At 40.2% G+C, this 26,368-nt stretch overlaps 2 protein-coding genes across 5 annotated transcripts in view; one reads left to right on the forward strand and one right to left on the reverse strand.

The window, feature by feature from the left end:
- The window catches only part of ALG10 (ALG10 alpha-1,2-glucosyltransferase), a 35,031-nt gene extending 15,592 nt beyond the window's left edge, over positions 1-19,439 (reverse strand). For 2 of the 4 annotated variants that reach the window (XM_066989968.1, XM_048068490.2), the window contains exons 1-2: positions 19,251-19,439; positions 18,576-18,773 (exon numbers count right to left, since the gene is read on the reverse strand). In XM_066989968.1, the coding sequence (XP_066846069.1) occupies positions 18,576-18,773; positions 19,251-19,415 (363 nt within the window). In that variant the 5' untranslated portion in view covers positions 19,416-19,439. Of the gene's footprint in view, positions 1-10,636; positions 16,012-16,628; positions 16,674-18,575; positions 18,774-19,250 lie in introns of those variants that run through there. The other 2 variants (XM_048068492.2, XM_048068489.2) reach the window with 2 other exon arrangements.
- Positions 19,440-19,479: 40 nt separating this feature from the next.
- TPRKB (TP53RK binding protein) lies at positions 19,480-23,628 on the forward strand. Its single transcript, XM_048068496.2, has 4 exons — positions 19,480-19,899; positions 20,598-20,720; positions 21,012-21,188; positions 22,028-23,628. The coding sequence occupies exons 1-4, from the start codon at positions 19,735-19,737 to the stop codon at positions 22,109-22,111; spliced, it is 549 nt and encodes a 182-aa protein (XP_047924453.1). The 5' UTR covers positions 19,480-19,734; the 3' UTR covers positions 22,112-23,628.
- The last annotated feature ends 2,740 nt before the right edge of the window (positions 23,629-26,368 follow it).

The raw sequence follows: 26,368 nt of genomic DNA on the forward strand, positions 1-26,368 counted from the left end.
TTACAGGCTAGCAATCAACAAATTGATTGTGATGGATGCTCGTAACATTAACGGGGAAACGTTATGACTGTTGATCACCAAGTGTGTCATCATCAGCTTCAATTACAATAATTTGTCTCTAGTCAGGTAGATCAAAATCTGAGTGATTTTAGCTATGAAAAATGTGCATGCCTTCAACTAACTGTTAAAGACATTGTAATTAAATCCGCGGCTCGAATCAGACTACATTATTTTGGTTTAAATCCCAGGGGATCGGAAGGCTTTTTTTCCCTGAGCTAAATCTCAGCAGTTATTTGTGAGAGACTGATATACTGATATAGAGAACTGCTTCTGATCCATTGCTAGGTCTAAAGTATCAGAGGGAGAACTGAACACAAGGACAAATGATAAAGTTAAATTTTCCTTTAAGATGAATGTCTTTTGGAAATTTTGGCTTTTTGGAAACCAGTTAAGTCATCAGCTATTACCTCTGCCTGGATTCCGACCACAAGAACATGACAGACTTATTTTCTTTGCATCTTGTTTAATTAACGTGCCTGCAGAGGAGCAGTGGCAGTGGCAGCACGGACCACCCCTGACACTCACTGAATTCCAATCAGCATCTTCTGTCCCCCTGCAGACAGGCTCTATTTGACAAGCTCTTTCTGGCTGACTAATGCGCCTTGGGTCATGCTTATGGTTAGCATAGATACTTGTAGAGCAGATATGACTTATTACAACATGTGCCACTTGTAATGAAAATCACATACTCTCTAGGAGAGGGCAAAAAAAAAAAAGAAACAAGCAACAGCTTTATAAAGGAATGTCTTTCAAGCTGTCCTGTTTAGGCAACACCTAATTCCATGCATACCAGCATTTTATTTTCATTCAGACCAAAAATAATTACTTTTTGAAGCAGAACTGCTTTGAGTTAGAGAAATGCTGTATTAAAATGCATTAAGTTTCTAGAAATGCCAGGGATTAAAGAGAAATACAGCACCATTTGCAATGAACTGGAAAACTGAAATGAAAGAGTCAGTGCTAAGGTCTCTGCTTTTTTCTTATTATCAGTGTTGTACAGTAATAGGTGAGGTGAAGAGCAAAAAATATCAGTGTTTGAGTCAGGAGCGCCCAGAGCTGTTGCTTTCATCAGTAGGTCACCTACTTGGTCTCAAGTTTTAAATCATCAGCAATTATTTTAAAGTTTCCTTGAGGGAAAATTGTCCCAGATAATCACAGAACAGGAAAACTTTACATTTGCTAACACTGCATTGTACAGTTTTGTGAGCTTCTTGGACTCACTTTGACATCAGATTTTTGTCATCACTGCACAGCTATTACAAGGACAATTGGAAGAGCATCCTCGTTCTCCCTGGCTGTTTAATACTGGGCTAAATAAAACCTTGAGTGGCACATTAAGTCGTGCACCAACGAGCACAAGCAGAGGCATGGCCACCTCTCCCTCCATCTAGTCACAGCGATTGCCGTGTCTCTGTGCTGCTTTTCAGGCAGAAAGACGTGTTTGTGCTTTGCTATGCGAGGGTATAAACCTGGCGTGCCTGGGATGCTCCCGACCAGCTGTCACTGTGCGATGGGGCTGATCTGCACACAGGACTGAGTTCTCTGCCTGTTTCACAGCTGGTTTTTCAAAGAAAGCTGTAGATCACTTGGAAATCCTACCTAAGTTTTTCAAATCCTCTGACACTATGTGAGCGAGACTTTCAGCTGGAGAAAGAGGACGTTCCTAGGAAAACATAGGCATGTGCTCTGTCTCCATATCCATCTGGGCTCCTGCACAGCATCAAAACCTTCCAAAAACATTTGATTTTCTCTCCTGTGCAATGATTTGTGAGGTGCACGGAGATAACAGGTAGGTGCAGCTACCCACAGAGCAGGTGCAGGGGTAGCTCCAGCACCTCCATGAAGATGTGTGCTTTTAACCATGTGCAGCCAACGTGCTCTGAGAGCTGCACTTCAGGGACTACTGCAGCATTTTTAGGCAATCACTGCAAGTCTGTGCCAGAGCTTATAACCACAGTGAGTTTTTAACAGGGAAAGATGGGGAAACAAATGCTAGAGGAAAGGAGGAGCGTGGGAGGGAGCAGGATGTGCTTCTCCTCTCAGGCTGCCACCAGCAGCCCCAACAACATCTGGTTCAAACCATAGTGCTGCCACCTCCCCAGGCAGCCAGTGCTCCCATCCTTCCCCTTTTCTTGTAAATATTCAGGGGCTTATGAGTTCTGGTTACAGCTGTATTGCCCCTGGTGTTTCTAATTTCTGTGACACCGTTGCTTACCCTGCGGCAGGTTGGTGTGGGTTGGGGCTGGGGCTCCTGCTCCTCCCTTGGCTGCAGGATACTGTTAGACGCTCTGATACTCACAGCAACAGCACCAGCTTCATTACCTATCACTGCCTTTTGCACTCATGTTTTTCCTTGTTATACATCTATTTGTCTCTAGTCGCAAGGAATTTCATCCCTGTGGTTATTTATATAGTACATTTTATATATATCTTCATTATAGTGTTAGTAAGAATATTCATCGACCATTTTTATTATTATTTCAACAAGTCCAAATACAAATCTTGAAGGTGTTGTCCTCTTAGTAATGTTCATTAGGCATTTTAATGTAATTTTTAACTTTTTTATAGGCATTCCTTTAACTAAACTGAATACTCTGGGCTCTCATTCATGACTTTAACAAGTACTTTAACTTCTAACACTCAAATCCTGATTTATTGTCTGCCATTACTACAACAGGCATGTCATCCTAGTAAATACAGATTTCATTCTTGAAAGTCCTCATTTACTAGAGTGTTTTCTAACAATGTTATTTCTGAAAAGTAACAATAAGGTATTAAATGCATTTTTCTGTTAAAAAAAAAATCCATGTTAGCTTTGTGTCTGATATATCTGGAATTCCCACTAGAGGCTATATTCCTTTTCAGTAGCTTCATTTGCCTACAGATATGGCATAACACTTGCTTGAACTTTTCCAGTGATTTCCTGCCCCCCTTACCACTCCCAGCTGCTGCAAAGCCCTGTTCTAAGCCCCATAGTCATGTATGACCCCAGCCAGTGGCTTCTTTGCCTTTTTTTTGCCCCAGTTCCATTAGCAGATTTTGCTATTCACCATTGCTTAGCTATGATGGCAGAAAATGCCAGAATAGATCAGAAGAAATAGCTACTATAAAAATGCCAAATGGGCAATTTCCCCTGAACCAGGGCAAGGGAAGAGCAAGTGAAGTTTATAATCCGAAAAGCCAAAATCTGGGCTCAGCTGGTGGGAGGTCAGCTCGCCAGGAAACACAGAAAGTATTGCAGCGGGTGTGTGGACTTCTTGCACACCATCACGGCACCCCTGCTCACTCCTGTGAAGGACCTCTTCAGATGGCAGGAAATAACCTTATTAGAAGTTTGGAAACGCAAAGGTCTGTTAACAGCCAGCACTACTTAATACCCTGGCTTCTCTTCATTTACCCATTTTTTAATTGTCCAGAAGTGTTATTTTTATGTGTATATATTATTTGCGTATGATTTTGTTAAAGGGACCAATCAAGCAAAGATTTCATTGGAGCAGCAGAGATTAGAGGATATTGACTCTTGCCATCCAAGAGGAGAATAATACCAGTCTGTGCCTCGTGAGAGGAGCCAAAACATGAAGGTCAGTTTTTACAACCCCTCTATTTCCAAACAAAGTCTCTTTTATCATTAGTGATAAAAGATGAATCTTCAGTCTGTTTTTCCTTCGCTGAGGACTTTTTTCTTTTTTTTTTTTAATCCACAAAGGAAGAAAACTATACAACACATGTCCTTTGAAAAGCACTGGTTATAACTCTTTGTTGGGTTATGTGTATCCTAAACAGATTTTAAATATTGCAAATTAAAAATAAATAAATAAAAAAGGAATGAGAGAACAACACAGTTCTACCTAATTAACTCTTATCTTCACTTTATAGTAAAACATTTTTTTTGCCGTAAGATGTAGGAAAAATAAAAGGTAACACAAAATTGGAAAAAATATCCTTCTCCAGTAAGAGGAAAGACAACGAGACTAGTTTGCCACATATCACAGATGAAATGCAAAAAGAAGAAAGCAACTAGAAATGAAAGAAAAAAAGACATTTCCAAATGCCACTTATCCTGTAACAGCAGCTGCACTCATGCATTTTGAAGAACATCAAACTATAATGGGCCACCGAGAGAATCTGTCTCACCAGAAAAAAAAAAAAAAAAAAGAAAAAAAAAAAAGTTTTTTTAATCTTTTACAGGGATACATGTGCATGGAGAGCAATGAAAAGTGAATTTTATTCTGTAGGCATATTTCTAGTGAAGAAATATCCTTTTGTGCATTATCTCATTCTGCCTCAACTACCTCCGGTGGGACGCTGCACAGAACAAAAAAGAACACCACTGAAAAAGTGTTACAAGGTCATCTGGCATACTTCAGTTTTCCATATCCATGCCACTTTTAACAAAACTACACTTAGTGAATCTCTGAGTCTAAGAGATTAAGAACACCTGACAGAAATTGTCCTTTCCTTTAATTTTAAGCCACAGGACCTCTGGAGCTTGAATCATAATATTGCAGTGCTTGTGACTGGCAGGTATGTATTTGTGTCTTTGAAAACATCTTCCAGAGGTGGTTTAGTGACACATTTTATACTAGATCCAGTCAGAGTTAAATCATTAGCAAGTTCTGAAACCATTGAAATGCAGCCCCTGGATTTGGGGTTGCTCAAGAGCTACACATCTCCAGGATGAGCAGATTGGGACACCACAACACCTCAGATGAGGAAGCCTAAGGGCCTGGGCTAACAAGCGGCAGGTAATTTCGGGGCTGTCTGTAACACTTGTTGAGGGTGGAGCAATGCAGTCTGCTGAGCTCGGTCACTGTGTAGCTGCCATCTTAAGACAAGGCAAAAGGGCTGTCAGCTCCTCCCAGGTAAAATGGCACAACCATCTGGAGAGGCCCTACCACAGCTGTGAAAATCAAGACCAGAAACGTCCCCCTCTGCAAATTTTGCCTCCGACAGCTAGGCAGGATCATCACGCACTCCTTCCTTCCCCAGGCAAGTCTTTTCCTATCAAGGTGCCATCCCACCACGCTGATGATAAGTACAGCCTATGGTTAGATTTCTTGACGTCCTTGCCAGAACGAGCTCTGGAGTCTGTTTTTCAGCAGCAAAAATGAGGAAAGGAGACGGCCTCAGCTTGCCAGGCGGTCAGTATGAAGTCAGTACGACTGCAGATGGTCTTTGGCATGTGAAGAAGAGAAAGGTGCACCAAAGGAAGAACGGTTGAGCAGCTGTGGGAGGTGTAGAAACTAAGATGTGGAGAGACAGGGCAAGAGAGATGGGGATCTCCAGAAGAGGGGGATTTATGAATGAGAAAGAGAATTGGGGACTTGAGAAGTTCACAGAGTGGAAGCCAGGAATGGAAGGCCTGGGGAGATCTGCTCAAGGTGATAAAAAGTGCAGGGATTTGCTCGGTTGCTGAAGGTGGATGGCAGGAATGAAGGGTCCTTGGGTCAGGCAAAGCTGGCCTGAGGTGGTAAGAGGGATGGCCTACGATGGGAGGAATGGGTTCATCCTACGGAGGGATGAAACTGGATGCTGAGGGGCCAGGGTGAAGTGGGGTTGCCATTACTGTGGAATATATTCCTGGCCCAAGCTCCCTGCAGACATATGCAGGATTATTTTCATCTTTCTTCTCCTCCATGGGACCAAAAGGCACAGCCCTCAGTTTGTTCTCTTATTTGTTATCAAAATACAGAAGTCCTAATGGAGGTTCAAAGAAAAAGATCAGATTTGTTAAGGTATTTAGGCCCATATGAATGTTGATGTGCACCTGCACAATTAGGTCCTATTTTTAGATTCGATGCACATCTGTTTTCTACCTTATCAGCGCTGACAATAGAAAAACTGTTACAAAAAAGTCTTTTCAGCTTATTTCCCTATATTATCTGATTGTTGTAAATATTAAATGGTAGCTTTGCATAAAAAAGTAGTCACTGCTGTTTTACTTCATTTTTTGTATCATTACGTATTTTACTAAATATACCAAATCCAAAAATCTTCAAGGTCTTCATGACTGCTTTTTCAGTTTGTAAGATTGAGAGTATGCAGCTGAAGTGTTTGAAGAAGGCATTATTATTTCTTTAGTGTGCAAGTTCCTGTTGATTTAGATCCTCTAGATAGTGTCCTTGGAGAATGCAGTATTGAAATGAAAATAGATCCATCTCATGAAGTTGTACTTATAACAATTTCAATTAACTTAGTGTGTGAGTAATGGAAAAGAGAGTTAGATTGTAATTATCTTCCTCAACTCTGCCTGAGAAGTATATGTTCAAAGCACACAAAAAATTGTCAATATCCATACACTTTCAGAGTAACATTAAAGGTTAAATCTGATTCCCAATTATTCTGCTTACTTTATGTTAGATTTAATGAGAAAATAAAGTTTTGAATGTACGCTGTCAACAAGTGCCATTGCCTGCATTTCGATTACAGCGTATAGGTCCGTTTCTAACTCTGGCATTAACATTGCAACAGCATTGCAAAAGCAGGAGTAGGGATCTTTCTCAATGTTCCTTGCAACTTTGAATAACTACCTTGGTGTCATGTAATTAAACATTTTACCACAGATGCTGATGCTATAGACTGCAAGTTCCTTGTTAAAAATATGTGCAGAACCACTCACTCACTTATGTAAATATATACTCTCCTTTACCTTAGTTAAAAAGATCCCCAAATCAGGTTTTCATCTAAGAGCTAATAAAGCCAAATACAGGAAAGAGGGTCCCACAGAAATAAAACACAAAAAGGGCTGAAGAACATTTATCCTGAGATCCATCACAGCAAAAACTACCAGAAATCTTTTAGTGCTGCTTACAGAAAGAAAGGTGTTGACTACAAGCTGATTTTGACATGCTATTTTTTTCCCGAGTAACTGCAGACTATCAAGATTTTATAGCTGACTTTAAAGCTTTTTCTTGTTTGTTTGCTTACTCTCTGGCAAAATGATGGGCAAGAAAATTCAAGAGCATCAAGTCCTTATTTATGTATGACTTAAATAGCAAGTTGGAATCTTTGCAAGTGTTTAACATCTTTGACTCAGATTCAGTCACAAACAACTTACATTAACTGATCTGTGCCATAATTGTATGCCAAGGTTTATAGAAGCCTTAATTGCTGGCAAGATTGACATTTATTTTACAGAAAGGCTCCCTATTCACAAAGTTTTAATTATAAAGCTAGGATTTGAAAACGCAAGAGGAATGTGCCCACCAGTTTCGGTGGCAGTGGAGTTAATTTGGTTTTAGAAATCAAAGGTTTCTTGCCAAGTTAAAATGAATAAAACTAAGCCATAAACCCTCAAGCGGACTGGCTCTATGGTTAAAGAGTAGTTATAGCACCATTAGGGCAATTGCAATTTGATTTAATCAACCTAAGGAAAAGGAAAGGTAGTCTTCCAGAGCCACCCCATCGTCATCATCTAGATATCTCTACTTCAAACCGGACAGAAAACAAAAAACGATGTGCTCAAATTCCACAAAGAAATCATATCTCAAGGCAAATATAAGAAACTTCTCAATATAACAGCAAGCTACTCAAGGTAGCCCTGGCTCTAGAGACCAAGACAGCAGACGGTCTACCCAATTTTCCTCCCTAAGCATTTAAGGAGTTCTAGGGGAGAGGAAACAGCCAAATCATTAGCTGCTTGGCCAAACCTCACATGCTGTTCCCCTTTCTCTAGCCACAGCAAAGCAGTTGTTATGGGACTTGTTAGCAAGTTTATGTTGTATTTTTTGGTATTTTTCCATTACTATGACCTTAGAAGTCCAAAAGCAATGCTTCACCTACAAGATAATCAGCACGCTGTTCAAACTAAGGGTATCCATACAAGGTGCCATGGAGCTTGCCTTGGCTAAGCAGAGCAAACTGTATGTATGTATGCCTAGGTTGATGGTGCTGCTTCCATACAAAACAAAACAACAACAACAACAAAAAGAAGAAAATAGAAAGAAAAACAGAAGAGCTCAAAAGTGTTGTTCTGTCATCAATTCTGGTGACCATATTCACATGCTGGGAAGAAAAAAAAAAATGAGAAAAAAAACACAAAGCCAGAGGAAAAACTATCTGGAAGGCAAGAGTCCTCACGTTTTTGTGGGTCAGTAGGTTAAGACATTGGTGGGTTGTGATCTGCATGTAGAAGCATAAAAAAAAAAAATTGTTTTTTTTTTTTTTACTAGTAAAAATTATATCTTTGAAAAAGCTTGTCAAAGGGTATAGCAAATTCATCACTACTTGATGGCTTTAAATAGAGTGTGTTTTCAGAAGATGTGCTCCATTTCAGCCACAAGATATTAAACTCTACGGGACTCACGTAATTTGGAAGCTAATTCCCTCTCAGTGGAAGTTGCTGGATGAAGTTCAATGGCCTACTGCCATGCATCAGCTGGATTAGGCCATTACAACGCTGCCTCCTCCGCCGCCCCCTCCAAAATTTAAGCAGCGCATATTATACAAGCAGCAAAGGAGGGAGGAAGAAAATTAATCGTATTTCTCTTGAAGGCAAACTTAAAGATCCCTCCAGACATCAGATAGCCCCAAAATCCCAAACATTATTTCTTCTTAATTCTTTAGGAAAGTGCAAGTTATTATTTTCTTTTGGCTTTTAAGCAATGAGCTATCGTTCTTCCCCATTTCAGAAAAGAATGCCGAAAATGTTTCCATCTTAGTGATAATTAATTGAACTCGCTGTTGTTGAAGCAAATCTGTACCAGTATATTTTTAGCACAGACACATCCAACTATATGCTGATTATAGTAATAATCAGCAAATAAATTCCTTTTCCTTTGGCATGTTGCTGGTTCTTCTTCTGTGAGACTGGAACCGCACAGGGGACGTTATTCCCCAAAATTTCTTGAGACTTTAAAAGCACACTAACATTTCACATTGAGCTGAAAGTTTTCACATTTAGCCAGCAGAGTGGTTGCCAGGGAAATCAGCTCAAACATTGGTCATTCTGGCTTAAATGCCGGCTGTGGGGGCCCCCCCCTGCTCACAATACACTGCCAAAACACACCGGGCCCTGGAAAGTAGGTCCCAGCAGCAGGTAGCTTTGACAAGACGTCTGGCAGATGAATTCCCACCTTCACAGCTATCTCAGTTGACCACTGCCATAAAATAATCCCCTTGGTAATGAGAAGCATACGGTGTTATAACAGTGCACAAGTGCACAGGGTAAGGAATCCTATATGAAACAAAGAAAATGTTGGATAAAAACCAGGCATGCTGCTCCTCGCCAGCACTACCGTTTTGAAGTGCTTCCTCCCACCCACCACCAAAGCTGTGGCATTTGCTCAGCACTGACCCAGAGGGCAAAATGCTCTCTCTGAAATCAGTAATATTCCTGGGCGTCTCTCCTTTGTTCTTTTCGAGCTTGTCATTTAGATTCCAATTCAACCAGGCAATGTTTTGTTTGAGATTCGATGGGAACCCAGGAAAATGCAGCACGATTTACGTGTCTGAAATGTGCAGGTCTGAAGCAGTGCCCTAAAATTAGAGACTCTTGTCAGCAATAATCACCATAAACATTCCTTTTGCACTGTGTATGCACAAGATTATTTCTATGACAATACTTCTAGGACAGTTGATATGAAAACACGGAAACTTAATCTCGTTAGAGAAGATCTGAAGGTAGCTAAGGACACGAACTTCTGCAATTACATCTCTGAAAAGACATACTGCTACCGTTAATACCAATTCATACCGATTCCAGTCAAATGCACTGTGTATTAATTTACATCTACGTAGAACCAGGAAATAAAGCACATGCAAAGACTGTTTTCAAAGTGTTTAATTTTTAAGATACGACAATTGTTGCTTAATAAAAACAGCAGAGTATCTGGCCAACGAACTCTCTGAAAACAAAAGCAACGCCTTCCCCACTACTGACACAGAGGTGCAATTCAAGTAGGCTCACAACATTTCTTGAAAACATTAAGGACAGGTTATAGATCCACACTGAAGTACCAGAAATATCATTTGATAAACCAGTTAATTCCCAAATTTAGCAAGATCGTTCTACCAGTGATCAGGCCAGCTCCAGCAACAAGCAGCCTCTCCTTCCAGCTGGAGAAGACGTTTTCCCTCGGGTATGGCAAACCCCTCTCCCTTACCACCACACACATAAAACCAAGCTACAGAGCACTGCTAAATGCAGCACTGCCCCAGAGCATCGCATCCATTTCTGCTGCTGGTAGTGTTGCAACAGCAATCGTCTGTACCAATCCTTTCCCTTTTGCTTCCTGCTCCTGAAATTCCAGCTTTCCCTGGAGCTAAGGAACAGCATGAGGTCCTGAGCACGCTCTGAGAGTAAGCACAAAGCCCAGTGACAAAAACTCGCAAATTGAGGACATTTTAGCTACACGTTGCTGGCTAGGTTAGCATTTCTGTCTCATGGAGAGATTCCTTTTGTCTGCAAAATGATGTTTGCTAGTAAAAACCAATTCTCTGGATTCATCTAAAGCATACTTTTAAGGGGGATTTTTTTTTTCTATAAAAGACGTCTCAGCTGACATACAAATGTCACTGACTCAAAAATAAAAAGCATATCCAATCCAACAAGGAAAGCAAAGCTTTTTTTAAGGAAAAAAAAAAAAACAGGGCAGTGAATAGAAACAAAGAATTTGACGTAATTGGAAGCAGTTATTTTCATGGACTCTGGCTATAGACTTTTTCATGACACAAAAAGTAGATGATGCATTTAAAATGCAGCGTGTCAGCTACTACAGGGCTAACAGATATTTGAACATTTATGTTTCATATGTGCATCATCTAACAAAAAGAGCGAATATTTCAGAAAATCACCATGTGTCAGTCGCAAAAGTATAATTACTTTGCTTTCCTCAGTTTGTCCTCCAATTTATTTTTTTTTTTTAATTTTAAATGGCAATGAATAGACCACGTGAAGAAAAGAATCTGTGAAAGCCAGTAATAAAATAGCAGAAGGAAATCTGTCTAACTTTCTAAGTAACTATATTGTTTAAGATACTGACATCATGTCAACAGAAAGCTTTTAAGTTTCATTTTGTTCTCTAAGACCAGACACGAAAACTCGATAAATAAATAAAAACATCAAATACATTTTAAACATGAGCAAAACCAGTGCTTCTTCTAAAACTTATACACTCTAAATTGATAATTAAAAACAAGGACATTTTAGCTAAACTAGTTACTGAAACAAGCAATCAGCCATGACAGAACTCGAAGTTTTCTAATTCTCAGGAAATAGGCTAAAAAAACCTGATGCTGTGATTTCAAGCAGCATGACATTAAGCAGTTGGTCACCCCAACAGGACGGCACAAGGCTGCCACCTTGTGAAAAAATGCAAACCAGCATTAACAAAACAAAAATCAACAGTCTGCATCTAGACTACAGAAGACTTTTTCCTACAGTATTTTTAACAGAAGTAAACCATCTAGTTTACCTACTTGCAATCAAAGTAATAGGTAAAAAAAATATTTCAGCATGCACATGTTGCTTTTGATGTAAAATTCATACTAATTTTGAACACAAACATGTTGTCAAAGGACTCTAGAGGAACAAAACCAACACAGAATACTCACAAATAACAGAAAATACAGATTATGAACTGTTACAAACAATCTACCTACCTTCCCAAATAACCACCTATATGTAACTTCAAAAGTTTTCAATTACTTTTCTTGTATTTTTCACCTCAAAACAATTCAGCCACACTGTGGCTGTTCAGTTCTGTGCTTGGGTTCTTGTGAGAATTATTGAAAAATCACCTTCTTTCTGTCTCAGAAAAACTGAACCTGAGCCTTTATTTGTCAACAGCAATTATAAAATTGTTAGCTACATTTTTTTTTAATCTCAGACATAACATTTCAACAAATTACTGCAGCTTTTTTCTCTAACTGGATAGCCGATTAATAAAATTTACAGTAATAATTGTTTTAATGCTGTTGGAAGTAATTTCATTGCCAATTTACACCAGCGCAGGAATTAACCAGAAGTAATTCCTCCTGAAGCTAGAAGACCATGGCAACAAAACCAGGATAAACACAGCCCTTTCTGCATGTCTTTACAACGAATAGGTCATGCATTACAAACAGCTGCAATGGAAATATTTCAAAAGCAAAATACTAAGATGAATTTTCCAAAAGAGAGATGCTCCAAGATTATCACAGTATGTTAAACTAATTCTTATATCTAGATTTTAAAACTGCCACTGCTACTGATATTTGTGAAATGTCTAGGAAACACTTTCTTTGTCATTAATCGTGATGTAATTACAACCATCTTGATTTATGAAACTGAATCAGACTAACGTTGAATGTTACCTGTAGAGTCCCTCTGGCTCATCAGCAAAAGTGAAAATACAGCTTTACTCCAAAAACAAATTTATCCTTTCATGTTTTAATAATTCATGGATTTTACTATTTATGAAAACTTATTTCAACTCAGCCTGATTTAACTTAGCAAAAAACATTAAGAATTGTACAGTTAAATCAAAATATAAGTACACTGATAAATCCCATGACAAAATGTTATGCTGTCTTATAATATTCTTAAAAAGCAAATAAATTAGTAAAACAGCTCACAGAAACCTCTCTCTATATAATTTTTCTAGTATCTTGTAACATGGTTATTAGAAAGGCATTGTGCTCTATATTTTGTGGGCCTTTTGCATTCACTTTTCTTTATGCAAGAAATGTATAGTTGCATTAAATAGTATTCATCTCAACTCATTTCTTTTCACTGGAAACATGGCTGCTATCTCAGTTGAGGGTAAGTATGAAGCATAAGCACTCTCATCATTAACAGTGTTGATAATTTAAGGCATTCAAATACCAACACTGATACACATCATGGACAAAATAAAACAGCCATGCCCTACAGAAGTACAGGAATGTTTTCATTTTGTCAAGGGGATGAACAACAGCTCCTCTACACAAGCCAAAAAAAAAAATATTTAAAAATAAAGAGATCTGGAAGGCAGGTCAAAATTTAATCCAGGGCCACATCACTTCCCACGTTACCCTTCCAACTCATTCAGTACTACAAGCTGAGGACACAAATGCAGTTGCACTGAAACATGCATATGCTCTTTACCTTGTTTACATTTTTGTAATGTTACAGAAAAACAAAACTGGATGCAGAAGGCATGCAAGACTTCCCCTCAAAATCCATCACAATAAAATCAGTGCACAGCATCCTGGCTTCTGCAAGAACCATGCTGGATGCTTGAAAAGCAAGCCAATTCAGGCTTCTCTTGGCCTGTCAACTTGATATAAAGCCAAATAGGGAGTGATGGAAAATTGCTTTCCCTATTGTACACACGTTGTCAACAAATTACCATACTGGCAACAGGGCAAAAAGAAAGCAGTGACCTAGCAAATGTTTCAAACACAATATAAATAAACCTACTCATTGAGTAGCTTTAAGGTTTCCTTAGAAGAAACAGGGTTGCAAAGACGGTGGACAGGAGAATCCGAGCCAAGCACACTCTTCATGGCGTTAGTACAGAGAAGGGCTCAGAGTCAGAACATTGATCTGTATACTATAAAGAAAAAAAAAAATAACAGTACTGCTGTGAGTACTGACCTTTCGAAGTGCAATTCCATTTCAGAGTGACTGGAGTGGCAATAAGATAGTATGTTTGCAGAGATGTGACTGCAGTATTTTCATTACAGGGCAAGAAAGACCTTAGAGATGTTAAACAGTATGTGAAGCTTTGGATCTCCCCAGCACATAATTTAGTTATATTTATAAAACCGCTTAACTGTTAACTTCAAGTGATCAAATATTTTTTAGTCTAATTAAAGACATTTACTGACAGGAACCATTACAGTTCTCAAACTTCTTTTATTCTGAAGATAATGCACTAGATGCTTTAAAAAAAAACATACACATTGTATTTTACCTTTGTAAAACAAAATATATACTCCTTTGTTCCATTAGATTTGTATATATAAGAAAAACATTTAAAAGAACAATTCAGTAATGCCATTAATGCTTATTTAAGATTGCATGGCAAAGATCTTAGAAACACTGAGTTCAACTTGGGAGTGTACTCATATCCTACACTTCAATACAAATCTGCAAGCACAGAACTTCAGGCCATAAAAGCCGTATTATTTAAAAGGGTATTCATTATACCGCATTCCACTGTGTAACGACACATTTCAGTCTGACACACATAAATTGCTCCCCTTCTAATAGGCCACATTATCAACCGCAATTTATCTTTTGTTGTACAATAACATTTATTCCCCCAAAGAAGGTACATGCATACAGCTTCCACCGTATTTTCTAAATATCAGTTTGAAGTAAAATTTTCAAAATGTCCTAATCATTAAAGAGCCTACATTCTGTTTGCAAAACTCATGTAAGCGTTTATTGACAAAAAACTCATGAAAATTCAGTGGGACGTAGGTGTTTTTGAAAACATTATACTTTAGCAGTGTTTCATACCTTGACCTTTAGCAGCCGTAGATGGAAGCGGCCCGTTCCAATGAGTAAACATGCACCCAGAAGTAACAAGAAGGTTAAACACTTAGATACTCTGTTTTAAAGAGAAGCCTCTGAAACATAAACTGTCATATCTTCAAGTACATTAGAGAATATATTATAATGCAAAGTGACTGTAAACATCCCCCGTATTTCACATTAATTACTGGAAAGTGTTCTCAAATTTCCTCTCCTACTGAATTTGTTAATTCCAGGAGCTCAGAAATTCAATATTTATAATACCTTCACTTTACGAGATATCAGACCTCACATTCAGTTCCAAGAACATAAGCAACTTCCTTCCTTCCCCAATCCTCACTGGGGAAAAAAAAGTTCATACATAATGCAAAACACAGTACTTCATTCCAGAGTCCACAGTCTTGAAATGGTACTGGGTTTTCCTAAGGGTATGAAGGTTAAAAAAAAAAAAGTCACCACATAAACCTCTGGACTTCTACGCTATTTGGCCATTGAAATGTTTTGTTTAGGAAAAGAGAAAAAGCTACTACATTCACAACAATATAAAAAGCCAACTCAAGGAGTTGTCTGTAAAGAGAGGGAAATGGAATATTAAGCCTGTATATTAAGAATGGCAAAATAAAGTAACGAAATTCTAGCAGCTTTTGAGGAACAGTGACTGCTAATAGACATACAAAATACATTAAGGTCCAGAATACTGGTTTTGTTTTTAGCGTATCAAAAAAACTCCAGCCAGCAAATATATAAGCTGGAACTAACGCATATTTAACAAGTTCATGCCTTTGGAAGATTTTTCTCCAGACATAGAACGTGTAATGTCTGTTATCTGCTAGTAAATACTTATGAACGTAGGTAAATTTCCAAACCAGGAATAAAGAGATGACGGTGATTAAGCCGTACCGCACAGGGTGTTTCCGCAACGACAGCAGGAATTTGCTGATTTTAGTAGGGGTCAGTAAATGAGGGAAGGAAAAAAAGAGAGTAAAGGACAGAAAATAGAACAGCTGAGGAAAGTGCAAACAGGCTTCGTGGCTACTTCTGTCACCAACAACTATCCCACCATTGACAAAGACAAAAACAAAGAACGCAGTTACTAATATGATATACGGCCAAGTTAAAGCAACAAGTGTAACTAAGTTTTTAGGCGATACAAGATATTCAGTAAGAAACTTCAATACTCTGATCAGATCTGAAAATGATCCTCTCATGGCAGAGATCTTTTCGTCTTTCTTTTTCAGTAACTCTGTCTTCCAGGCTTCATTTAGCTTCTCTGCAACAACATTTCCAGCACAAAAAACTGTCCACACAATATTTGTCTGGCGAAACATGAAGCCACAAAATCCAAGCAGAGCTGAAGCTTTATGGTTACCATAAAGGCACATTAAATATGCAAAAAGAGTAAAAAATACTGATCCCGGGTCCGTATAATAAAGGAATGTAAAAAAATAAAGGGTGGGAAATATTGCAAGAGTTAATGAAGACAAAATTCTTTGGAAACCAGACACAGCCTAGAGAAAAAGCAGAAAAATGTGATTAGTAACATCCAATAAATATATATACATTATTCGTGAGAATTCAATTACCACAATATAGCATCTCTAATGCTCTTCGATTCCATTGCTGCACAAGCACGCACGCTACAGTTTTGTTAAGCTCCTGCTATGTTAATATAGAGTGCTGGACAATACAATGGTAAAAGACAAATGAGAACATGGCACGTTATTGCTGGTGAGATAAAAAATACGGCAAAGAAAATACACCAACTCCTTTCGTAAGTCAAGTGTTCACATATCTGTGGTATTAAAATTATTGAGGGAGTATAACTGCTCCCATACCTAGGATAAAAGAACTACAATAATGGGCAAAGGAAAAGGGGGGGAAAAAAACAGCTTTATGTCCCTGCAAACTCATCACCAGGTTCTGTTTGTGAGACAGCAGAACACATCATTCTGTGCTTTTACTATTGCATCTTTTGAGGCCAGCACACAAAACGGTCAGTTCAAGTCTCTAATCTTTGGTGCAGCTTTTGTTTTTTATTTTCATTATAATTCACAAGTTAAAAAAGAAACTTCAAAGAAAATAGAAGACCATACAGTTAAAAACTTCTCCCAGTTATGCCACTCACTACGCGACATGATGCAATTCACGGTGTTAAAAATGCTGCATGTTCCTGAAGGATGTAGTGTGAGATGAAACAGACGGCCACCACCATACAGAAAAGAGAATACAGAAAACGCTCAGAGCTCAAAGAAGTGGCAACAACACGAGCACATTTTCTCATGCTTATACTACTAGCAAGAAACCTTTTGTTTTCTTATATTTATATTCCCACCTCCAAACATAACCTTCAGTGTACCAGAAAAAGAAACAATTTATTGAATTTGACCTAATTCTGTGTTTTATCCTGTGCTTAAACATGAAGAGTCTTCTGTAAGAAAACACACCAGAGGAAATTTTCTTTACAGTAAAGGAATTCTTGAATTATCAGAGAACGAGAAAAAATGTTCTTACAGTTAAAAGAGAAACTAAAGAGCTTTCACTAAGACAAAAGCTTTTGAATAGGCCATTAACCACTGTAACAATTTACCTACGACAGTGGCAGATACTCCACCATTTTAAAAATACAATAGTCTTGTATCCAAGTTGGACTGTTATCGTCTGGACAGGTGGACAACTAGACAGATAAACACTGTCTGGATCACTCTATCCAAAGGTAAGAAGAATATTGCAGAGACCTATACTAGGACCTGTCCTATTTAACATCTCAATGATCTGAAACAACAGAGAATAACTTCATCACGTTTGCAGGTGATGCTGACCTGTGGGGACTTTGGCAGTATGCCCAAGGGAAGGGCTGCCACCCAGAGTGACGTACACAGGCCAGAGAAAGGGTGCAACAGAAATCTTACGAAATTCAACAAGGGCAAATGTAAATACCTATGTCTGGGAAAAAAAGAACGCCCTACAATGATACGTGCTGAGCATGAAGTTGCTGAGGATCTGCTGCTATTTGGAAAGGGACCTGGGGGTCTCAGCAGGCAGCAAGATGAACATGAGCCAGCAGCATGCACTGGCAGCAAAGGAACAGCAAGAACCTCTTGAGCTGCTTTAACAAGAGGGTAGCAGCAGATCAAGGAAAGTGACTATCCCTTTTTACTCGATATTTGTAAGGCTGCATTTAGTATACCATGTCCAGTTTTGTGCTCCACGATACAAAAAAGCAATCACTAAACTGGAACAAGTTCTACCAGGATAGACAAGGGCTGAAGCATCTGGCCTGGGAAGAGAGGCTGAGGGAGCTGGCCTTGTTCAGCCTGGAAAACAGAGGCTCTGGGGGGCCTGAACAGCAGCCTACCAGTACCTATCAGGAGGTTAAGGTAAAGCGAGGTAAATGGAGCCAGACTCCTCAACTGGTGTATGGTGGGAGAACAAGAGACAATGGGTATAAATTGAAATGAGAGGTTCAGGCTGGACTTAAAAAAAAAAAAAAAAGAAAGAAAAAAAGAAACCACCACCTTTTCCATCATGAGGCCAGTCAGTCAGTGAAACAGGTAGCCCAGTGAGGTCATGCAGTCACTCTCCATCCTTGGAGATTTTTCCAGCCCCCACCCTGAGCAACCTGGTCTATCTCAGGGCTTGCCTGCGCTGTGCTAGAGACCTCATGAGATCCCTTCTAACTTGTATTATTCTCCAGTTCTAAATATTGACATCAAAGGTGTTATCTTTCTGAAGAACACATTTTGGTTCACACACAACTTACTGGGCTGCATTCAGGATTCAGTGGTTAAAGTTTTGTGCAGAATTTTAACCAACCAGATGAGTTATTATCTAATAATTTTATATGTGTATTTCAATGGGACTACTTATAGTTACACATAATGCTAAAGTTTTAGAGGATCACACCCTGACAGAGAAAAAGTACCACTTTTTTAAGAGAAAAGGAATGACCAAACTGGTAGGCGTACCTGAAATTATTTGAAACTGACAGTAGCTCGTATATGTAGTGAAGTAAACACACACAGTCAAGAAATTGTTTATACTAGTGCACAAAATTATCCGACGTTGACTGTACCTTATTTTTCTGGTGGATCTTTAAGAGCAGTAAATACAGCAGGTAGAAGTTGCCAGCGCTGAAAAGGAGGTTGATAAACCTGAGCATTCCCGTGGAGCACACGATGGCTCCTGTCCACCCGAAGAGCCAGGCTGCAGGTTTCACCACGCCAACAGACAGCAGGTACAGGCCCGGCAGGGTCGTGATCATGGGGTCCCACTGGAGAGCGGGGACAAAGAAAGAGAAGGGTCAAAGATGTGTGACAGGGATCTGTCACACAACAACCGGACCTGAGACATGCAGCAGGGCTGGGATACACAATTCCGACCCCTGCCCTATTTCATCATGTGGGTCAGGGAATTACTGTGGTTGGAAAAGCCCTCCAAGATCACCTGCTCCAACCACCCCTACCACCAATGTCACCCACTAAACCCTGTCCCTAAGCACCACGTCCAACCTCTCCTTGAACACCCCCAGGGATGGTGACTCCACCACCTCCCTGGGCAACCCGTCCCAATGTCTGACCACTGTTTCTGAGAAGAAAGGGCCGTTTATTGGACTTCAGGCGTTCTTAGCCCAAGATCTCCTTCTGGGATGACCTCGCGTCCCACCGCCCTCACTCGCCCCACCCGCGGCAACAACCGGGCCGGGCTCGGAGAGCGGCCGAGCCCGGGGGAGAGGAGGGAGCCGGGGCACCTGCAGGAAGCGGCCTTGGCAGTAAGCTTGTGCCTGGGGGACGTGGAAGACCTCGTCCATGTAGGGCTCCCGCAGGCGGCGGTTGACCGCCGCGAAGAGCAGGGAGGAGACGAGGAAGGCGCCGCTCATGGCGGCGGAGAAGCCGTACGCCTCCACGCCCTCCATGCTGCCGGCCGGGAAGGGGTTGCCCTTCCGGGGAGGGGAGGACGGACAGAAGGAAGGAAGGATGGACGGAGGAAGAGGAGGAGGAAGAGGAGGAGGAGTCATGCGCAGGCTACCGCTGCTGTGCAGGAAGAAGCGAGGGGTGCCGCAGGCGGATCGGGGGTTTTTAGGGGTGCCGCAGCCGGCTTTTCCCCCTTCACCAGCACCCGCAGGCGGGTGCATGCAGCGAGGGCTCCGTTTGCTGTGAGAACAGGGCGAAGGGGTCCCGTAGCCCTGCGTGCAGCAGCCCCCCGGCCGCCCAGCCTCGGGCAGGGCAGGCGGCATGGAGGCGCCCCGTGAGACGGGGCTGGAGCTGCAGCAGGAGCTGGAGCTGTTCCCCGGCCGCAGCGTCTCCCTCCTCCTCTTCAACGGCGTGCAAAACGCGGCCGCACTGCGAAAGAAAGCCATGGAGGGGGCCGTGGAAGGAGCGCTCCTCAACCCTGCCATGGTGAGGGGGTCCCCGGAGCCCCGGTGCTGGCGGGGTGCGGTGCGGAGGGCCGCAGGGGCCCCTCTGCAGGCGCCATGTCGGGGCCGGCACGGGCCTGGCGCCCGCTGCAGCCCCTGCGGGTCCCTTCAGCGTCGTGCGAGGGCTCCTCTGTGTGAAACATGCCGCCCGGGAAGGATGAGAGGCACAAAAGGGTGTCTTCTTGGTTCCCGTGGCATCCGATTTCCTGGAGTTATTTAAATCTACCTCCACCTGCGAAATGTATTACTAGCTGTGCAATGCTCTTGCCAAAAATCAGTGGTGTGTGGAGCCTTAGTTCTCTTTTAAACTCCTTACTACTTTCTGAACCGATTCTTTGTTATTGCTAGAATTAGCAAAGCAGTAATCACAAAAGAAGGGGAAAAAAAAGATTTGAATCTGTCAGCTTACCCATAGAAGATTTATTAACGTGATTCTTTTTCAAAAGATTTCAGTAATCTGACTGAGCGAGTATAATCGTTATTTTTACGTCAAGCATTGTCCCTCTCAGTAAGCAATCCCATTCACTTTGGAAGAACAAGAATTGCTAAAAACTTGCAGAACACTGTATTGCTCACTCTTACAACTGCAGACTCAGGCCATTAAAATTAGTTGGTCAGATTTTTTTTCAGAGTTCAAAATATTATGTTGATTTTCTGTTTAACTTATGTCGTATTTTACAGATTGTAGATCCTTTTCAAGTTCTTGTGGCAGCCAACAGAGCAGTTCATCTACAAACGATAGGTAAAATGAAGACCAGATCTCTCAACGCAGAAATTATTTTCAGCCTTTCACCAAACAACAACGTAAGATTTATTGATCAAATATCATTTTTGCCAAAGAAGCTTGCTAATATCCCTGCAGCCAGACTAAATACAGGTATCCATCTAACAGTTTACCTGGCATACTAATAGAAGTTGCTGTTATTTTTACTAACACTAATATTCTGTAATCTCTTGTAGCTCATCAGAATTCCATTATCATTAAATGTTTGTTAATTTATACTTCAGGTTTATTTGATCCAGTAACTGAAAAGATTGTTTAGATGTAGTGAGAAAATGACTTGCAGTATTTTGATATTTTTCATCTTTTCTTAGATTTCAGATGCATTTAAAAAGTTTGGCATTTCAGACAGTGACACAGCAGTACTCATTGTTCTGGTTGTAGACAGAGAAAAACCTGTAAATCTGGAAGATATAGCATCTCATGTAGAAGGCCAACAGGTTGCTCTAGATGAACTTTCCCAACTGACAGACACTGCCAAAGTTAAAAAGGTATGTAACCAAAAGAGATGACTGGGGTAGAGAAAAGGAATAAATTATATAATTGTCTATTTATAGCCCTCAATTTACATAATTCACATAGGGTTTGTTTTTCTTTAGCATGACTGAAAACTTGTCTTACGTGCAACTTTTTCTTATAATGCTTTTTTACTCTGGAAAAAAAGCTGTAGTCCTCGTGCTCTGATATCACAAATTTTAAGTTATCAAATTCTTAACGTTGTCAGGAAATTGAAACATAAAAATGAATTCCAGATTGCTGCCCACCATTTATACACTTTTGCTTCTTGTCTTCTCAGGCAAATACCCAAGTAATTGTAAACAAATTTTCAGTCCCAAAGCATTTCATAATCTTAAACACAAATAGTCCCGGCATGGGCAGCTAACTAAAAATTTGTTGATTAGCTGCTAGGAGCTGTGTTAAGAGGTTTTGTGCTCTTACCAGATTACCATGTGCTGGAAAAGTATCTTGAAGGATGTGAGTTCCGCTTGATAAAATTTAGTTTAGTTTAAATCGTCTTGATCACGTCAATCAAATTAATGATGGGAGGCATATAAGCAAAACTGGACAAATTGTAGTATATAATGTGGAGCTAAAACTACTGTTCTCATTTAGTTTCTTAGCTTTCCCATGTCTCTTGCAGTTTCAGAATTTGATTGGTTTCTCACTCCCAACTTTTATCTAGCCTGCAAGACAACATACGAATTTCTAATGTAAAAAAGGGGAGGAAGGGGGAAATCTGTGTGTGTATATTTTTTAATGTATGCAGTAGATTTTTTTCTTCCTTTCACAGCTTTCATGTTTTCCTTGTTCTTTTTTTTTTTTCCTGCAGATGTACAAAATTACTCCACAGGAAGAAAAAATCGGCACCTTATTAGATAGTGTTATTTGCAGAATGTCAACAAAAGATGTTTAACAAAAATGTAGAAATAAATTTGTTTTGAAGGAAAAAGTGGACTTTTTAAGATGTAAAAACACTTTGCAACTCCCCCTATATCTCAAGAGAATGTGAACTGTGTTGTTTCGTGACATCTGAGCTTCAACCATAAATGAGCAAGCTTGGACATGGGGGTAATCTGGGCTGTATTCTAAGCACAGAGATTAGTTTGGCTGTGCTAAGCAGAATTTACCATTGCCATTTCTGTTCATTTTCCTAATGAGAAAAAATGACTTTTGCCAGTACCTTAAGCTGATCATAAACAGAAGGTTTGGAAATTTGTACTTATTTTTTTTTCAGCAAATGTTTCGTTATCCCTCAATAAGTTTCAGATATTTTTTTATCAGCCCTACCTTGATTTGATTTGACACCTGAATTTGATGGACAATATCATTTTAATGTATCGTTTTAATGATACTACTGCCAGCTTTTCTGTCTCTATAGTGTGAAGTATTGCTGATGGGCTAGAAAAAAATGAAAGTTTATATAAACTATCTGCAGTACTCTCTGCTAATGAGATAGTCATCGCCCAGCATTTTGGAAAAGGAATGGGGGGGTGCTTCATGGCACCCAGTGATGTATGCAGAGAGAGATGCAATGTCAAGCAGAGGTTTCGGTGATGTGCTGAGCAATGATTAAGGTCAGTAAGGTGCTACGGTGGCGTTAGCACCAGACAATCTGATGTCATCAGATGCAGTGTGGTGCTGCGGTATTGGTGTATTGCTGAGTTACTTTAGTGTTAGGTTTAAAGCGTAACAAGAGGTTCTTTTACTGTGTAACACCGAGTGGCAATGGTGACATATGAAGGCTTGGTTCCAGGTACAGAATTCATAGAGAACTTTGCACCATAGATTTACTCACATTGTGGATATAATTTACATGGCATTCCAAAAGAATTATTGAACTAATTTTGCTTTGCAGAACCACTGTTAGGAAAGAGCATTAAAGGGAGCTAAAGTGAATGCTGATTTCCAGCAGTCACTGGGTCCAAGTGCCCTGTGTGAGTATCATTTGATCACAGGCATCCTGATTAAGACAAATTACTGTCCTAATTAGATAGCAGTCAGTAGTTTACTGTTATGCTTTACTGTTTTTCTGGGACATGTATAAAACTGTATATCTCTCTGTATTTTTTTCCTAAAGTTCTGAGTTGTTAGGTTTTTTGTACTGTAGTCCTGTGATGGAAGCATTCTTAGGACATTATAATGGATTCAAATCCTTCTTCTGGATTGTTGTAATTGGAGATCTTAGAGAATAGGTTAGAGGTCCTTTGCAGCCTTTTTTTCTAGGATCTAGCCAATACTTAACAAATAGCAAGGGAATGACAAGGTTTATCAGATTAAAATATTCAAGAGAAGTGAGTGTGCTGATTTCTTGATATGAAGATGGTTTTATGGAAAACATTATCCTTTCTAAAGGGAAATGTGAGGCATTATTAAGAGATGGATCTGTGGAAGGGCTTGAGTCTTTTTTGAAATAAAATGTGTGTAACATCAGCATGGGAGAATGACTGTGGAAAACAAAAGACTTGTTTTCATTTTCTGACAGTCCAATTGGTACATGGAGTATGTCATCAGATTTGCTGGCTCAACTGCTGACATTGGTTTTAGTAGTTTAGAATAACAGCAGACAGGTATGCTTAAACCACAGCCTTTTTTGAACATGTGTAAATCATCAGTCTGGTCTGGTTAATGTAAAAGAAATATTAATGAAAAGATCACTGTGTAACAACTGATACACACATTCCAAACGTGGGTTCTCAGTTTTTAATTCTAGTGAGGTTACTTCATGGGTGTAGAACCAGTAACTAGTTTGTTACTGTTGTCATGTATTCCGAGCTAAATTATGGAAGTGATTTACTGTGAGAGCTGTTTTTCTGGGTGGATTTACTGAGAATGATTTCAAGAGCTGTAGACTCCATAGCATCATTCAGTCAGGGAGGTGGTTTGGGTCTGTTGACAGAGACTATGCAGTCGCCCTACAGGACCACATTTTTCCCCTAGTCCTGACTGCATTATCAAACTACACTAAGCAAATTATTTACAAAAATAAAAACATTAATAAATGTAGATTCTGGTTGATCCTGCAAAGTTCTGTCTGTTTTCTGAATACATTAAAAATTAATAAGTTTAGGCCTATAATTTAACTGTTGATCAGCTACCCCTTCTTTCCAGCAAGGCAAAAGTTTAAGGAGAAAATGTATTTAACACTTTGTAACTTAAGGTATTGATGTATCCAAGCCAGCCTAGATACATTTAACAGCTTAAGATATTATTTGATGGTACATGTAAGCCAGTCTAAGAGTCTGCTCTTGCTGAAAGGCTGTGGTCTGATTTCCCCTTTGATTCACATTCTCACAATTTTCCTCATTTGTCCTAGCATGCATCAGACTAGCTACGTCAAGTCAATTTGCAGAGCAGTAATCCAAACAAGAAGTGGGTTGCTTTCTGCCATGTTAATGTGCCATGCCATGTGGGTAGCTTTCTGCCACGTTAATGTGCAGCATGGGAGCAGTGACAGGGTACGTCTAGAGAGAAGAACACACCAGCCGTCCCAGCATTTCCACGGCTGTTCCCAGCGCTGCCTCAGCCACCAAGTGCGACTCTGCTTCTTTGTCAAAAAACATGGCTAGCCAGTGGGGGAAAAGTGAGCCACCAGTTAACATGTTCTCTCTCCGGGTGGTGCCATTTGTTCTGCTAGTAATCTTTAAAATTACTTCTTTGTTTCGTTTCACAGAATCACAGGGCGGCTGAGGCTGGCAGGGCCCTCAGGAGGCCAGCTGCTCCAGCCCCTGCCCAAGCAGGGACACCCAGAGCAGGCTGCCCAGGACCACGTCCAGGCGGCTTCTGAGTATCTCCAGGAAGAGAGACTCCACAGCCTCTCTGGGCAGTTTAATTTCATTTATTAGAAAACTTAATTCTGTACAGTCTTTCACGCATAAAGAAATCTTTTATGTATACCTGTCCTAACTGAAAAGTACGGTACTAGATTGCTTTCAGAGTCCTCGGTATAACTGAGAGTACTTTTCCATAAAGCTCAATGATGAAGTCTGAGAGATGATTATGGAGGAATCTGAAAGAGATGGCTTGTGATCAACAACAGTGCAGCAAGTGATTTTTCCCTACTCTCCTGCTGCATTGCAATCCTTAGCTAAGGAGAGTGGGGAAAAATCATGAACACATTTTTTTAGTAAGGAGGCTGTGAAAGGTACATTCTGCCTTCTCAACTTCATGCTGATCCCCTTTTTTTTTTTTTTTTTTTTTTTTTGGTGGTATCTCAAACTCCAGATACCTCTATGTGCTCTTCAAGAAAATAAGAGAATTTTTTTAATCAAGATGAAAATGTGGTGGTTTTCGAAACATTGAATGTTCTGCTATCTCCTCTGAACTTTCATGTTTTCATCTCCTCTATCATAAGGTGAGAGAGAGGAAACAACCATTTTCAATACCCTATTTGGGTCTCCAGCTCTTCAGAGGCAAGATTATATCTGCAGTATTTACAAAATCAGTGAATAAATCCTAAACTCTGATGTGCAGCCAATTGGTCTAGCCTTGTGTGTGTGGTGTGCAGCCAAATGCTCTAGCTTTGTGTGTGTGTGTGTGTGGTGGTGTTTCTTTTTGTTTGTGCTGCCCTTTCACTATTATGCATGTACATGACATGGATTGAACAAAACCAGCAGCCTGTGCTTCTAAAAGTTGGTTACTAAAACCTCCTGTTCCGTGGAATTCACTTTCCTGATTGAATGCTTTGCAATACATGAGTTTCTTGGAGGGGGAGTATGTAGCAGAACACACAAAGCTGTATTTTACAGTGAGTTTGTAGTTCTTGCTAAAGCCAACAAATCATTACTGTGTGAGTTAAAGATGAGCTTTTAAAGATGCTGCCAAGCTTTCAGCTTAGGCAGATCTGATACATGACACATGTGAACTGCTGGCCAGTCCATCGTATAACAGGTATATATATCCACCTCTGGGCATGCGGTGGATATATCCTTCAGGAAAACCTCATGCTCTTGTGGCTGAGGCAGTCATCCTCCCCTCAGGGGGCTGCAAGAAGCCTTCACCTGTGGGATGGTGCACGTGCAGGATCAAATGTATTACCCACCACATGGCTGGGGAAATGTATGTTTTGGTATAAGGTGTGAAAGGGATAGACAGATTCTTCAAGGAAAGAGAGAAGTAGAGAGTAGGCTGCCTCCACATCCAGCCAATTCCTCCTGATTGCTCTCTGACTCTC

Source organism: Anser cygnoides, chromosome 1 (assembly GCF_040182565.1).
Source record: "Anser cygnoides isolate HZ-2024a breed goose chromosome 1, Taihu_goose_T2T_genome, whole genome shotgun sequence".
Lineage (NCBI taxonomy): Eukaryota > Metazoa > Chordata > Aves > Anseriformes > Anatidae > Anser > Anser cygnoides.

Excerpts from the sequence above, each read along its gene's own strand:
- TPRKB (XM_048068496.2), top strand. The coding sequence starts at position 19,735 with ATGGAGGCGCCCCGTGAGACGGGGCTGGAGCTGCAGCAGGAGCTGGAG. Across the intron at positions 19,900-20,597 it reads CGCTCCTCAACCCTGCCATG|ATTGTAGATCCTTTTCAAGT; the intron begins GTGAGGGGGTCC and ends CGTATTTTACAG. Across the intron at positions 21,189-22,027 it reads ACACTGCCAAAGTTAAAAAG|ATGTACAAAATTACTCCACA; the intron begins GTATGTAACCAA and ends TTTTTCCTGCAG.